Consider the following 12,391-nt stretch of genomic DNA (forward strand, 5'->3'; position numbering starts at 1 on the left):
GTGCTCCCAACAGTAGAGGTCCAAAATGTAAGACAGAACAGCAACAGAATTGAAAGGAGAAATAATTCAGTTACAATAGTTGGAGATTTCAGTATTTTGCTTTCAGTAATTGGTAGAACAACTAGGCAGAAATCAGCAAGAATATAGAAGATTTATAGAATATAGAACATTATCAACCAATGTGATCTGACATTTAAAGAACACTTAACATCTACAGAATACATTTTCAAGTGCACATAGACCATTCTCCAGGATAAACCATATACTGCATAAAGCTAAAGTATGCAATTATAAGGTAAATAAGTTACGGGGGATGTGAGTACAACCTGATGACTAGCGTTAACAATGCTATATTGTATATTTGAAAGTTGCTAAGAGAGCAGATCTTAAAAGTTCTCATCACAAGGACAAAAAAATTATAATTGTGTGAAGTGATGGATGTTAACTTATTGTGGTCCTTTTGCAATATATACATATATCAAATCATTACGTTATACAGCTTAAAATGTCATATGTCAATTATATTTCAATAAAACTGGAAAAAATAAATGATGGTACATTCAAATTTAAAGTTATCTACCTTAAGAAAAAGATACATCAGTTAATCACATTATGTAGGACTTTAGTTGGATTCTGATTCAGAGAAACTTAAAAAATTGAGTAGGAAATTTGAACAGTGACTAGGTATTTGATACGCTAAGGAATTGTTGATAATATTCTGGGTATACTAATGGTATTATGATTGTGTTTTTGAGGATCTTTATCCTTTGGAGATGCATATTGTAATATTTACAGATGAAAGTTTAGTGATGAACTGGCTTTAAAATAATGTGGATTAGGTGAAATAATTGCAGGTAAAAGCAAAGTGAGACTGGCTATAAATTGATCATTGTTGAAAATAGGTGACAGGTACATGGGGATTCATTATACTATTTTTTCTAGTGTCATACATGGTTGGAATTTCCCCTAATACAATTATTTTTAAGGCAAAAATAAAAGGCTAATCTAGATAGTGTGACATTAATGTTAAGATAGACAAATAGATCCATGGAATAGAAAGGAGTCCAAAATAAACCCATATATATACAGGCAACTGATATTTCACAAACTTGCAAAGGCAATTCAGTGCAGAATGTGTAATCTTTTCAACAAATGCTGGTAGGACAAGTGGATATCCATATGTTAAAACAAAAATAAGCCCCGTCCCCCAAATAAAACAACTTTGATCCATACCTTGTACTTATCTAAAAATTAACTCCACTAGATCATAGACATAAATGTAAAGCCTGAAAGTATTAAACTTGAAGATAACTTGGAAGAACCTTTGATATTGGATTAGGCAAAGTTTTGTGGGTTTTTTTTAAGATTTTATTTATTTGACAGAGACAGCCAGCGAGAGAGGGAACACAAGCAGGGGGAGTGGGAGAGGAAGAAGCAGGCTCCTACCGGAGGAGCCTGATGTGGGGCTGAAAGAGGATTTTGTGGGGATTTACTGTGTGGAAGTCCTGCTCATATTTTTAATGAAGTAAGGACCCAGGGCTTACTGATTGACTTATCAAATTTTGAGAGCTCATCTGGTTCAGAGCACATTCAAATACAGGTGTCTTGAGTGATTTGGCTAAAAATCCAAAATATCACCTTGTTTAGGAGGGCATCTAAGGGGGAAAAAACACTCTGTTCCAAATGACAAGCTTTAAATGTGTTTTCTCCCTTAGGCAATCCTGGAGAACAACCTCCCCTCTGAAATTGCTAGCAAGATCAACCTTGTGGACCTAGCAGGCAGGTAATTGGTATTTCAAAGCCGAGGAGAATTAATCCCTTGCCAATGACCTTGTTCTTGCCCGTTTTACAGGGAATAAACTTGTTCCATTCTTTTTCACATTTCGATCATCCTGAGAAAATTACAAAGGAAACAAATTTTTGAATGCTATGTTAAGAAATTATAGTTTTCCAGGGGCTAAAAAAAAAAATCTGTGTCAAGGGTTCTAAATCTTAGCTGCCTATAAAAATCACCTGGGCCTTTAAAAAATTCTCGGTGCCTTGGTTTCACCTCTAACCAAATAAATCGCATTATTAGTGAGGTCAGAGGCAGTGCAGACATCAGTAATTTTTGAAGCTGCCCAGGTGATAACAGTGGATAGCCAGATCAAAAAACACTGTTCTAAGTGGAAGTAATTGAGTTAACGCACTTTTTCCCTCTGTCTTAATATTGATTGTATGCAGCCCAATGTGTTACTGGGGGGGGGGGGAGGAAAGAAAGCTTTAAAAAATACTGTGGCATTGAGGAGAAGATAAGACCTTCTAAGTATTAGAAGAAAGCATGAATTGTAGTCACATGTATATCCAGAAAGAAGAAGGTCTTGGGGATAATGTCATAAAAAAGTATGAGATGAGATAAAGCAAATTTTCTTATTTTAAAACTGCTAAATTATTAATATGGTACATCATTCCCTTAAAAATGAAGTGTTGTCTCTGTCAGCTGCAACTCTGGCATTTTGGGAGGGAAAAATGAAGTACTGTCTGGAAGAAACTATCAGGCACCTGGAAGTATGACTTTCTAATATTTTCCATTGACTTAAAGGAATTTAAGACAGTAGACAGATAATGACACAGATACCATAAAGCCATTAATAGATGAAATTAAAACAAAGATTGGGCATATTGATGCTAATATCATTGCTGTAAATGAGCATTACAGTTAGCTGAAAGTGCTCTGGCAGCCAAAATAAAGAAAATATAATGAATTATTTGATTTCTATTGCCTGAGAAGTGGAGGAATGCCAGTTCATTACAAGATGGTAATACTTTTTCTGGTAGTGAATTCTAAAAAGAATTTATCATGTGGGCTTTTTATATAATGTACTACATAATGAATAGTGTCTTTCAACAGCATTATAAGGACAGTGTCTTCTTCTTTGCTTTTATTTTTGTTTTCATTGACTGTTTTAGTGAAAGAGCAGATCCCAGTTACTGTAAGGACCGCATTACTGAAGGAGCCAATATCAACAAGTCTCTTGTGACTCTGGGAATTGTCATCTCCACCTTAGGTATTTTGCTGATAGACTGGATCATCAGAGTGGGAGGGAGACTTTGGAAAATAACTCATATATTTTCATTTTATGAAAATGGGGTAGACATCTACAAGGTTTATTTTATAAAGTTACCTTCTGACTGAGGACATAAAAACTGATATGTGTCTGCAGTTGAGAACATTGCATGGTCATCATCCCAACCTTCTCATTTCAAGAAGAAGGGAGACTGAAAAATCATGTGGCTCAGATAGTGTGTGTCCTGAGTCCAAAGTCTAATTCAGGATTCAAACTTGTAGCATGCTATCATGCAGAGAGGGATTACAAAGTGTGATACTTAAATTTGTGTTCTCCAACCATTGTTTTAATGCATGTGTTTCACAATTCCTTTCTTCTTCCACTTTTATTATTTTGTTGTCTTTAAAGCTCAGAATTCTCAAGCATTCAGCAGCTGCCAGAGCCTCAGCAGTGCAGCCAGTGATGGTGGTGACAGTGGGATCCCTAGCTCTCCTTCTGGGACCAGCAGTGGAGCGGGGCCCTCCCGGAAGCAGTCTTACATCCCATACCGGGACTCCGTATTGACCTGGCTGCTGAAGGACAGTCTTGGAGGCAACTCCAAAACTATCATGGTTGCTAGTGAGTGGGAGCTGGAGCTGGTTCTGTGTTGGGACTAGTACTCTGCCTCAAAGAAAGGGTGATGACCACCCATTTCATTAAGGGTCTTATAATACAGCATGGACAATAGCAGTAAGGCAAGTGGTTATAGGCTGGGTTGGAAGGGCTTGATGTGATTTTAAACTCTCTCCTTCCACCTCAGCTGTGTCTCCTTCACACACTTGCTACAGTGAGACCATGAGCACACTGAGATATGCATCCAATGCCAAACACATCATCAACAAGCCACGGGTAAATGAGGTGAGAACTTCATTTGAAGTCTTGGTCTGGTGGTATTTACACTAAGTTCTTTTATTCTCTCATTTCTTTCTCTTCACCCTCACCCCAACTTGCCTGACTTTGCCAAATGAAGACAGAGTAGAATTCTTTCTTTCAGTGTCATATCCTTCTCTCATATCTCTACTGGCTTCATTCAGTTGCCTTTTTGAATAATTTATTTTAGATATTTCTCTGAGACCCCCTCCTTTTAAGATCTCTGGTGTACCACTGCCACCCTAAGGAAGATCATTTAAAAGTTTGTGTTCTCTGCTTTTATTTTGAGTTTATGTTGATGTATGCTTGTATTTTATTTCGTTTCTGTGCAAACTGTAGTGACGTCTCTGTTTCGGGCTAAAAAGGGCGCATATTAAGGAATTTGTTTTTGAAAAGTTGAGTAATGATGAGAAATTTTTTAAAAATTCCTTATATGCTTTGCAATTTCAGTGAAAAGTTTCAGAGCAGGGGTCACAAACTGGTAGCCAGGCCTATATAGCCCATCTGTGGACTTTTTAAAAAAGCAATATAATTGGGGCGCCTGGGTGGCATAGCGGTTAAGCGTCTGCCTTCGACTCAGGGCGTGATCCCGGCGATCTGGGATCGAGCCCCACATCAGGCTCTTCTGCTATGGGCCTGCTTCTTCCTCTCCCACTCCCCGTGCTTGTGTTCCCTCTCTCGCTGGCTGTCTCTATCTCTGTCAAATAAATAAAATCTTTAAAAAAAAAAAAAGCAATATAATTAGGTAGGTACTAAGTTTAGTCACATTACAGCAAGAAGAGTATCTGTTACCTACACATGTGCCGGCACTTGTGTTACTATCAACCTCCTGCTCAAGGGCAGCGATTCTCATACTTGAGTGTATATCAGAATCACCTCCTAGAGAGTTGGTTAAACCCCAGCCCTGAAGAGTTTCTGATTTGGTAGGTGGTGGGTGGGTGGGAGAGCAGAATTCGCATTTCTATCAAGTTCTTAGGTGGAGTTGATGTGGTTCTAGGACCATATTTTGAGAAGACTGCCTCAGAAGTTACTCCAAAGGAGTAAACCACTTTTTCCAAACTAGTTCTGTGTAGCATCTTAGAGCTGGTTTGTTGCCTGATATCAGTCTTTGTGAAACCAAGTTCTTTGTGTTTCAGGATGCAAATATAAAACTGATCAGAGAACTCAGGGAAGAGATTGGAAGACTGAAAGCCATGCTGCTGAGCTTTGAACTGGTATTCAGGCAATCAGAACTTTTCTGTTCCCCAAAGCCTGCTTTTCTTCTGCATAGAATTCGAACCCTGTTGCATTCCATGTTTTCAATTAAGGGATGCTTGTGGAACAGAGGCAGGAGCAAAGACAGGACATGGATGACTGATTACCTGAGTAGTTTCAGATGGAGTGGGCATCCTCACTATATCGTATTTGTTGTCCAAAGGGCATTTGCCTAAATGGCCCTTATTCTGTGTGCAGGTGGATTCAGGGAATGGGGCCCTCCAGAAAAGTTTCTTTGAATTTTCCTTCTTTGTACCAATGTGAACCCTAATACTTAAACTTCTGATTTGTTTCTGATTTTAATGATAAAGTCTTTTCTTTATTTGCCCTTCTCTTCCTTCATAAGAGTAAGGATGAGACCAACAAAGCACATCTCTGTCTTTGTGCAGACAAACTACAGTCCACTGAATGAGGAAAAGGATGAGAATCTGAAGGAGCTGATTCTCCAGAATGAATTGAAGGTGGGTGTACTGGGTGGACTCAGTTATGCTTTACATCACCTTGGTAGTAGGTCTCATCTCCCTCCATTATTCCTGAGTCATGGCTGCTCCCTTGTGAGGACAGAGAGGTTATATCTAGTTTAGAGACAGTTTTTGTCTTCATTGAGGTTTGAGTGGGGAAGGAGTTTGCTTTAGGGGCTGGTAACTGGCTTTCTTTGTTTTGTTCTCTTAGGGGTTCATGATAACTCCCTTTGGATAGGTACAGTAGCCTAGAAAAAAAAATTATTTTCCAGTCAATCAACTGACATGTAATCATTGCATGCTAAATAGGTGTTCAGCGTGTTGCTTCAAGAGATGGAAAGAAGTTCCTTCCCACAGGTGGCTTGCAGTCTAATTGGAAACATATTTAGAGAATGGTTAAATGTAATGAACTAGATAAGTTATATGAAAAGAGCTTAGGGAAGGAAGAAATCATTATGGCTTGGAATTTTCAGTGCCGACATCACAGTGCTGGTGCTGGAGGCTAGAGAACTTGAACTAGACCTTGAGAGATTGGTAGAGTGTGTTAGATAGGAAGAAAGGGATGAGGGTGGGATAATCTCAGCAAGGCCATGGAACTGAAAGAATGAACTGGTGTGCGAGGCCATGTGGAAGCACACAGTGTGAGGAAGACCGAGCTGACTAGAATACGTGGTCATGGCAGAGAGGTAAGTTTAGGGCAAGTTTAGGAGGTTTGAACTTGACATTTACAATATTAATCTTGGCTACTTGAACGAGGTTGGTGAAATAATAAAGATGTATATTGGGAAATTAATATGACAGTTGTGTGGAGGATGAATCGAAGGGAGGGAAGACTGGAAGCAGAAAGATCAACCAGGAAAGAGACTAATTTTGTGACCCCGTGAGGGCAAGGACAAGACATCTGGGGAGATTAGATTAAATGGTGATTCCTGGAGACACAAGGAAGAAATGGCAGATGTTATTTGGTGACAGGTTAGATTTAGATACCACAACCCAAATGTCCCAATTCCTAGTGTTCTGTTGCATCATCATTATACATTATAAAGTATCCTGGCTATGTCAATATTTTGTTACCCAAGCTAAACTTTAGGACTACATCACACATCCAGGCATTTCTTTTTTTTTTTTTTTTTTTTTTTTAATTTTTATTTTTATTTATTTGACAGAGATAGAGACAGCCAATGAGAGAGGGACCACAAGAAGGGGGAGTGGGAGAGGAAGAAGCAGGCTCATAGAGGAGGAGCCTGACGTGGGGCTCGAACCCGGAACGCCGGGATCACGCCCTGAGCCGAAGGCAGACGCTTTAACCGCTGTGCCACCCAGGCGCCCCACATCCAGGCATTTCTTAATAATTCTATACTTAAATATACATTCTGATCTTTAGTTCGGAAAATATCACTTCTGTACACATAAAAGATAAAGTACAGAGTCAAAATCATTTCAAGCTCATTAGCAGTTTTACATTATACATTCTGGCAGACCTTGACTTGAATCTGCCACTTGCTGGCCTTTGACCTTAGGCAGTAAAGGGGTAGGTGATGAAAGCCAGCCAGAAGGGGAGGTGTGTTCAGTGGTACCTCCAGGTAGCTGAGCCAGGAAGGCTAAACTGTAAGTCAGAGTGCCCTGCTGCTCACCTATGCCAGGTCCTAACCCAACCCAGCCCTTCCTGGGTGCCCTGTTGTCTCACTCTTGGCAAATTTCAACTCAATGATTATAATGTTAAAAATAACATTTCTAGGGTAGGTAAAACACTTGTATCTAAACTTGGCATACTTTGTTTTTTCTCAAGTATCCCTTTTATGAGAGAAGTACTTAACTGAATCCAGGTCCCTTTCCTGCTTTCTCAGTTCTTCCATTCCCAGGATAACTTTCCTGCCTGGGCATCCATTTCCACCAAAAGAAGAAAAAAGTACCTTATGTTCAACATTGTTCATTCACGTTCCCCAGGTGGGCTTAGCTTAAGGTCTCTAACTTGCTGTATTATATATATGTATATACATATATATATATACACATATATGTATATATACATATATATGTATATATATATATATGTGTATATATATATATAATTTTTTTAAGAGAGATTGGGGGGAGAGGGGGAGAGAGAATCTTAAGCAGGCTCCACGCCCAATGCAGAGCCCGACATGGAACTCAGTCTCACAAGCTTGAGATCATGACCTGAGCCAAAATTAAGAGTCAGATGCTTAACCCACTGAGCCACATAGATGGCCCCTACATATTTTTTAAACTCTGTTCCTGATACATAGTAAGCCCTCAGTATTTTATTGTTATTATTACATGGTCTTTCAGACCAGTTTCTTTCTTTCTTTCTTTCTTTTTTTTAGAAATTGTAAATAGAACTTTTATTGGAATACGGTGTACATGCAGAAACATAAAATATACAAAATACACAAAATACAACATAGTAGAGCTCATTGGATTTTCCACAGGGTGCAGACAGCCATATATCCACCACCCAGATCAAGAAATACAATATTATTGATACTGCCCAAGATCCCTCATGGCCCATTCCAGTCAGTACCCCTCCAAAGGTAACAAGTATTAAAACAGCTGTCAGACCAGTTTCTTATAGTCTTTGTTCTATCTGAGGATATTCCTCTTGGTGCTTTGTGTATCTTTGAGCCCTGTACAAGCTGATATTAGGATTTGAGGTTCTGCACCTTGGGAAAAAGTGTTGGGTCATAAAAGGATTCCCAGTATGGATCACATAGAAGAGGGATAGGGAAAGGGGAATTATAAACATAGACATATGACTAACATCTCAGTTAATTAAAAAAAATTTATGGCATTTTTTTGAGTTATAGAAACAATAGCGCTTGTTGCAGAAAACTTTAAAAATAACATTTACTGAGGGAGTTTCTATTTATAGAAGTTAACACTTGCATATTGAAAAGATGTTAGAAAACAGCTCACAGAGGATGTGGAAGGGCCTCTGTGGATCTTTGAATAGTAACAGTGAGGAAAGTGAGGAAGGAATGCCATGAGGAATCAGGCCAGGATGACTTCGGACCTTAAGTCTGCTCCACCTGCGGGGTGTCTAAAACCGCTTCCTCCATTCTCCGCAGATAGACCAGCTGACTAAAGACTGGACCCAGAAGTGGAATGAGTGGAAGGCCCTCGTGGAACATTACAGGGTGGACATCAACAGGAGGAGGGCTGGGGTAGTCATTGACTCCAGCCTGCCACATCTAATGGCCTTGGAAGAGGACGTACTCAGCACAGGTGTCGTGCTCTATCACCTCAAGGTGAGCAGGCTGGTGCATTCCCTCTTTCCCTGAGCTACTGGCCCCAGGGGTTGAAGAGGGAGAAGTCAAGGGCGGCAGCCATGCTTCTGTGAATTGAGCCAGTTGCCATAGAGCTGCCGTCAGGTTTGCCCTCAGGAAACTGGGCTAGCCAACCAATTGTGATTCATTTGCTTTTGTATAATTAGAGCAGAAGACTGGAAATCAGAACAATTACTTGTTTTTCTGTGGCTGCTACTGTTGCTCTTAGATAACTTACTTTCATTCTCTGTGATTTAATCTCATTTTAAAGTAAGAAAGATGCTGCTTTATATTCCTTTTCTGGCTTCCTGAAGCAGGCATGGAAGTGAAATCCTAACCTCAAAATCCCATGGGTACTCCTGAGCTCCGCACGTCCAGGCTGCTTACAAACCTCTTTCAGAGGCTAAAGGGGGAATCAAGATCTGAAACAGTTTCCTTCTAATACCTCCTCACTCCTCAACTCTCAAGTCAACAAAAAGTGCACCTCCTGCTTCTCCGTTACTAGGTTTACTGGGGAAAGAAGAGAGGAAAATGAAAGTAGATGTAGAAAGCTTAAAGAAAGCATGAGGGAGAGCCCAAAGAGCTGGTGGGCCAGCAGGGTGGGGCAGGGCTCAACACGCAGCTGTCTAGAACGACAGAATGAAGCTCCTGCCTTCCCCGAAAGACCTGGATCACCTGGTTCTTTGTCAATGGAGGCAAGTCCTCATTTTTAAATGAAGCATTTTGAGAGTTAGTCCCCAGTGGTAGGTAAGTCATATCCTGTCCTCATCAAAAATGTTTGTCTTCCTGTAGAAGGACAGTCCCTGTGGCTGGCAGAGCATACTTTACGTGGCCAGAATCACTATGCTCACTGAAAATCCAGTCTTCATTCTCCTAATTCTCCCCAGCTGTCATTTGAAATGAACAGAGTTTATGGGGGATACATAATGCTGCTCTTTTTTTTTTTTTTTTAAATGATTTTTTATTATATTATGTTAGTCACCATACAGTACATCCCCGGTTTCCGATGTAAGGCTCGATGATTCATTAGTTGTGTATAACACCCAGTGCACCATGCAATACGTGCCCTCCTTACTACCCATCACCGGTCTATCCCATTCCCCCACCCCCCTCCCCTCTGAAGTCCTCAGTTTGTTTCTCATAGTCCATAGTCTCTCATGTTTCATTCCCCCTTCTGATTACCCCCCCCTTTCTTTATCCCTTTCTTCCCCTACCGATCATCCTAGTTCTTATGTTCCATAGATGAGAGAAATCATATGATAGTTGTCTTTCTCTGCTTGACTTATTTCACTTAGCATAATGCTGCTCTTATCCCTGGAGAAATCAGGTAGTGCATCTGGTAGTGAGATGTTAGGGAAGCTCATCTTAGGCTAAGCCCTCAGGGAAGTTGTCAGAGACTGAGCCTCTCAAAAAGTTAAAGTAGCTTATTCTCAACACAGTGAGTGTGTAAATTAGCTCAGTGAAAATGCCTCAGGCAGAAATGGTTGTTACCTAAATAACAGATCTAAATACCAAAGGCTATCAATCGTTTTATTAGAACCACAGGGAGAGGTTGGGGGTCAGGAAGAGACCAGGTGGATTAAAATGCTTAATATTTGAGTAGAGCTGATCTGCTGTATTGGTTGGATGTGGAGCGAGCAGATGAAGCTAGAATTCAAGTGGTAGAGCTCAGGGAGGCATCAGAGGGCTAAAGGACAGGACTGAGATGGAATCCGAGACAAAAGATGAGTGCAGGCCTCATCTGAATGTGGGAGTCCTGGTTTTCATTGCGGAGTCTGTGTGCACTGAGGGTGGTGCCCCCTCCTTGATGTGTTTCCAGTGAACCCGAGGGGTGAGGATTCAGTCTAGTTCTAATCCTGGCATTTCTGCATTTTGTGTACCCATTTTCTCCCTTTTTGTTTGTTTAGATCCTGGTTTGGGTAATAGTTTAGCAGTAATTGCTCAAGATTCTCTGTGTGTTTGTTTGCCTTGCTGTCTTGATTTAGACCCGGAACTAATCCCAAGCAATGCCCAGGAAGCTCTTTTCCCTTTGGTCACCTTGGGAAGTACCTTGGGTGGGAAGAGGACAGAGGGAAGGGTGGGTGGAGTACAGGTTACTGGTATCCTGGACTTCATTCTCATAATTGCCTTGTGCCGTTAACTCTCCCTGCATAAATAAGCAGAGGGGGCAGCAAGCGCAGGCACCAACTAAGTCCATGTTAAATGAGATGCTGTTTTGTTTTGTGGTGGTTTCTGCCCTGTAGATGTAGGAGTTGTGATAGGCTGTGGCCTTATCTTTTTGTAAGGAATGCATTTCATCATTAGGGCTGACCATGAACTGGCAGGTGGGGTCTTGACCCCTTCTCCTCAATTTTGTTTGGTGGTGTTTATAGAGGCCAGCATCCATTTGTCTGTGTGGTGCTCAGTGGCTGAGCAGAAAAGGCTGGGCTCTGGCTGTCTGTGTATGCAAGCCCAGTAAGGTCAGAGTCTCATTCATTGCTTCTAGGAGCCTGCCTTTTCACCAGCTATTTTGGGGGGACTTCAGGGACTGCCCCCTTCTGACTGCTAATGGCGAAGTCTAATGGGGAACTCTCGGATCACTTCAAAGGCATCAGCTACCAGGGAGGAGGTTGTGCAGTGAAGATGGACAAGCATGGGCTCAGGCCCAGAGAGACCGCAATTCTAGCCATGGCTCTCCGATTTAGTATATGGGTTCCCTGGGCAACTTTCCCCATCAGCTTCAGATTCTTCATATATGAAAGGGGGATAATAACTATTTTAGGTTGTTTAAGGATTAAATAAGAGATGTCTGTAAAGCGCTCAGCGCAATACCTGGGACATAGTGATTGGTTATTCAATACATGATAAACACATATCTAAACTCAGCATCTCTGATGTCATTTGCTGCTTTCCCCAAACAGAAGTATGTGTTCTTAAAAGAATTGCTATAATCCAAGGGCAAAAGGCCCTGTCTTCTACTAACCCAGTGATTCGTTTATGCTAACTCCGGTTTCCCTTCCTCTCGTATACTCTTTGGCAGTCCTTTTTGATTCTAGATATGCTTTCCTCCTATTTGTGCTTTACCCTTCTTAGAATCTGGTATCTGTCGAACTTCATCTGTCAACCAAGAAGGTAAAAATCCTGCGATTCCATACATCTTCATAGAACATGCGTCCCTTTGAGACTAAATGGACCAGATTTGGACCACACCAACCTTAGTCCCTGTAGGAAAATTCTGCCTGTGTGCCCACTTCCTCAGACTAGAGAATCTCTGACCAACAGTCATGGCTGTTCCCTAGCATCAGGCTGTGGGACAGAAGGGAGTTTACCAATATTTGTTGACTTTGCAAAGAGCTGGTGCTGCTTTCTTATATTTTTGCCCTGCCTTCTCAGGGGCTTCCTGGTTTGCAGTGAGTGGGCAGAGCAGTCAGAACAGCCTGGACCAAAGTTGAGA

At 41.0% G+C, this 12,391-nt stretch overlaps 1 protein-coding gene across 7 annotated transcripts in view; it reads left to right on the forward strand.

Moving 5' to 3' along the window:
* Nucleotides 1-12,391, forward strand: part of STARD9 (StAR related lipid transfer domain containing 9) — a 123,855-nt gene that overhangs the window by 73,018 nt on the left and 38,446 nt on the right. For 6 of the 7 annotated variants that reach the window (XR_006775218.2, XR_006775219.2, XR_006775222.2 and 3 more), the window contains 7 exons: nucleotides 1,716-1,783; nucleotides 2,950-3,047; nucleotides 3,456-3,665; nucleotides 3,847-3,944; nucleotides 5,093-5,170; nucleotides 5,600-5,671; nucleotides 8,761-8,940. Coding sequence is in view for 4 of the 7 variants with exons in the window: in XM_045771576.2 (XP_045627532.2) it covers nucleotides 1,716-1,783; nucleotides 2,950-3,047; nucleotides 3,456-3,665; nucleotides 3,847-3,944; nucleotides 5,093-5,170; nucleotides 5,600-5,671; nucleotides 8,761-8,940 (804 nt within the window). In the remaining 3 variants the exon portion in view is untranslated. The remainder of the gene's footprint in view (nucleotides 1-1,715; nucleotides 1,784-2,949; nucleotides 3,048-3,455; nucleotides 3,666-3,846; nucleotides 3,945-5,092; nucleotides 5,171-5,599; nucleotides 5,672-8,760; nucleotides 8,941-12,391) is intronic. The other variant, XM_045771585.2, reaches the window with a different exon arrangement.

Source organism: Ursus americanus, chromosome 36 (genome assembly GCF_024610735.1).
Source record: "Ursus americanus isolate L20-20 chromosome 36, mUrsAme1.1.p, whole genome shotgun sequence".
NCBI lineage: Eukaryota > Metazoa > Chordata > Mammalia > Carnivora > Ursidae > Ursus > Ursus americanus.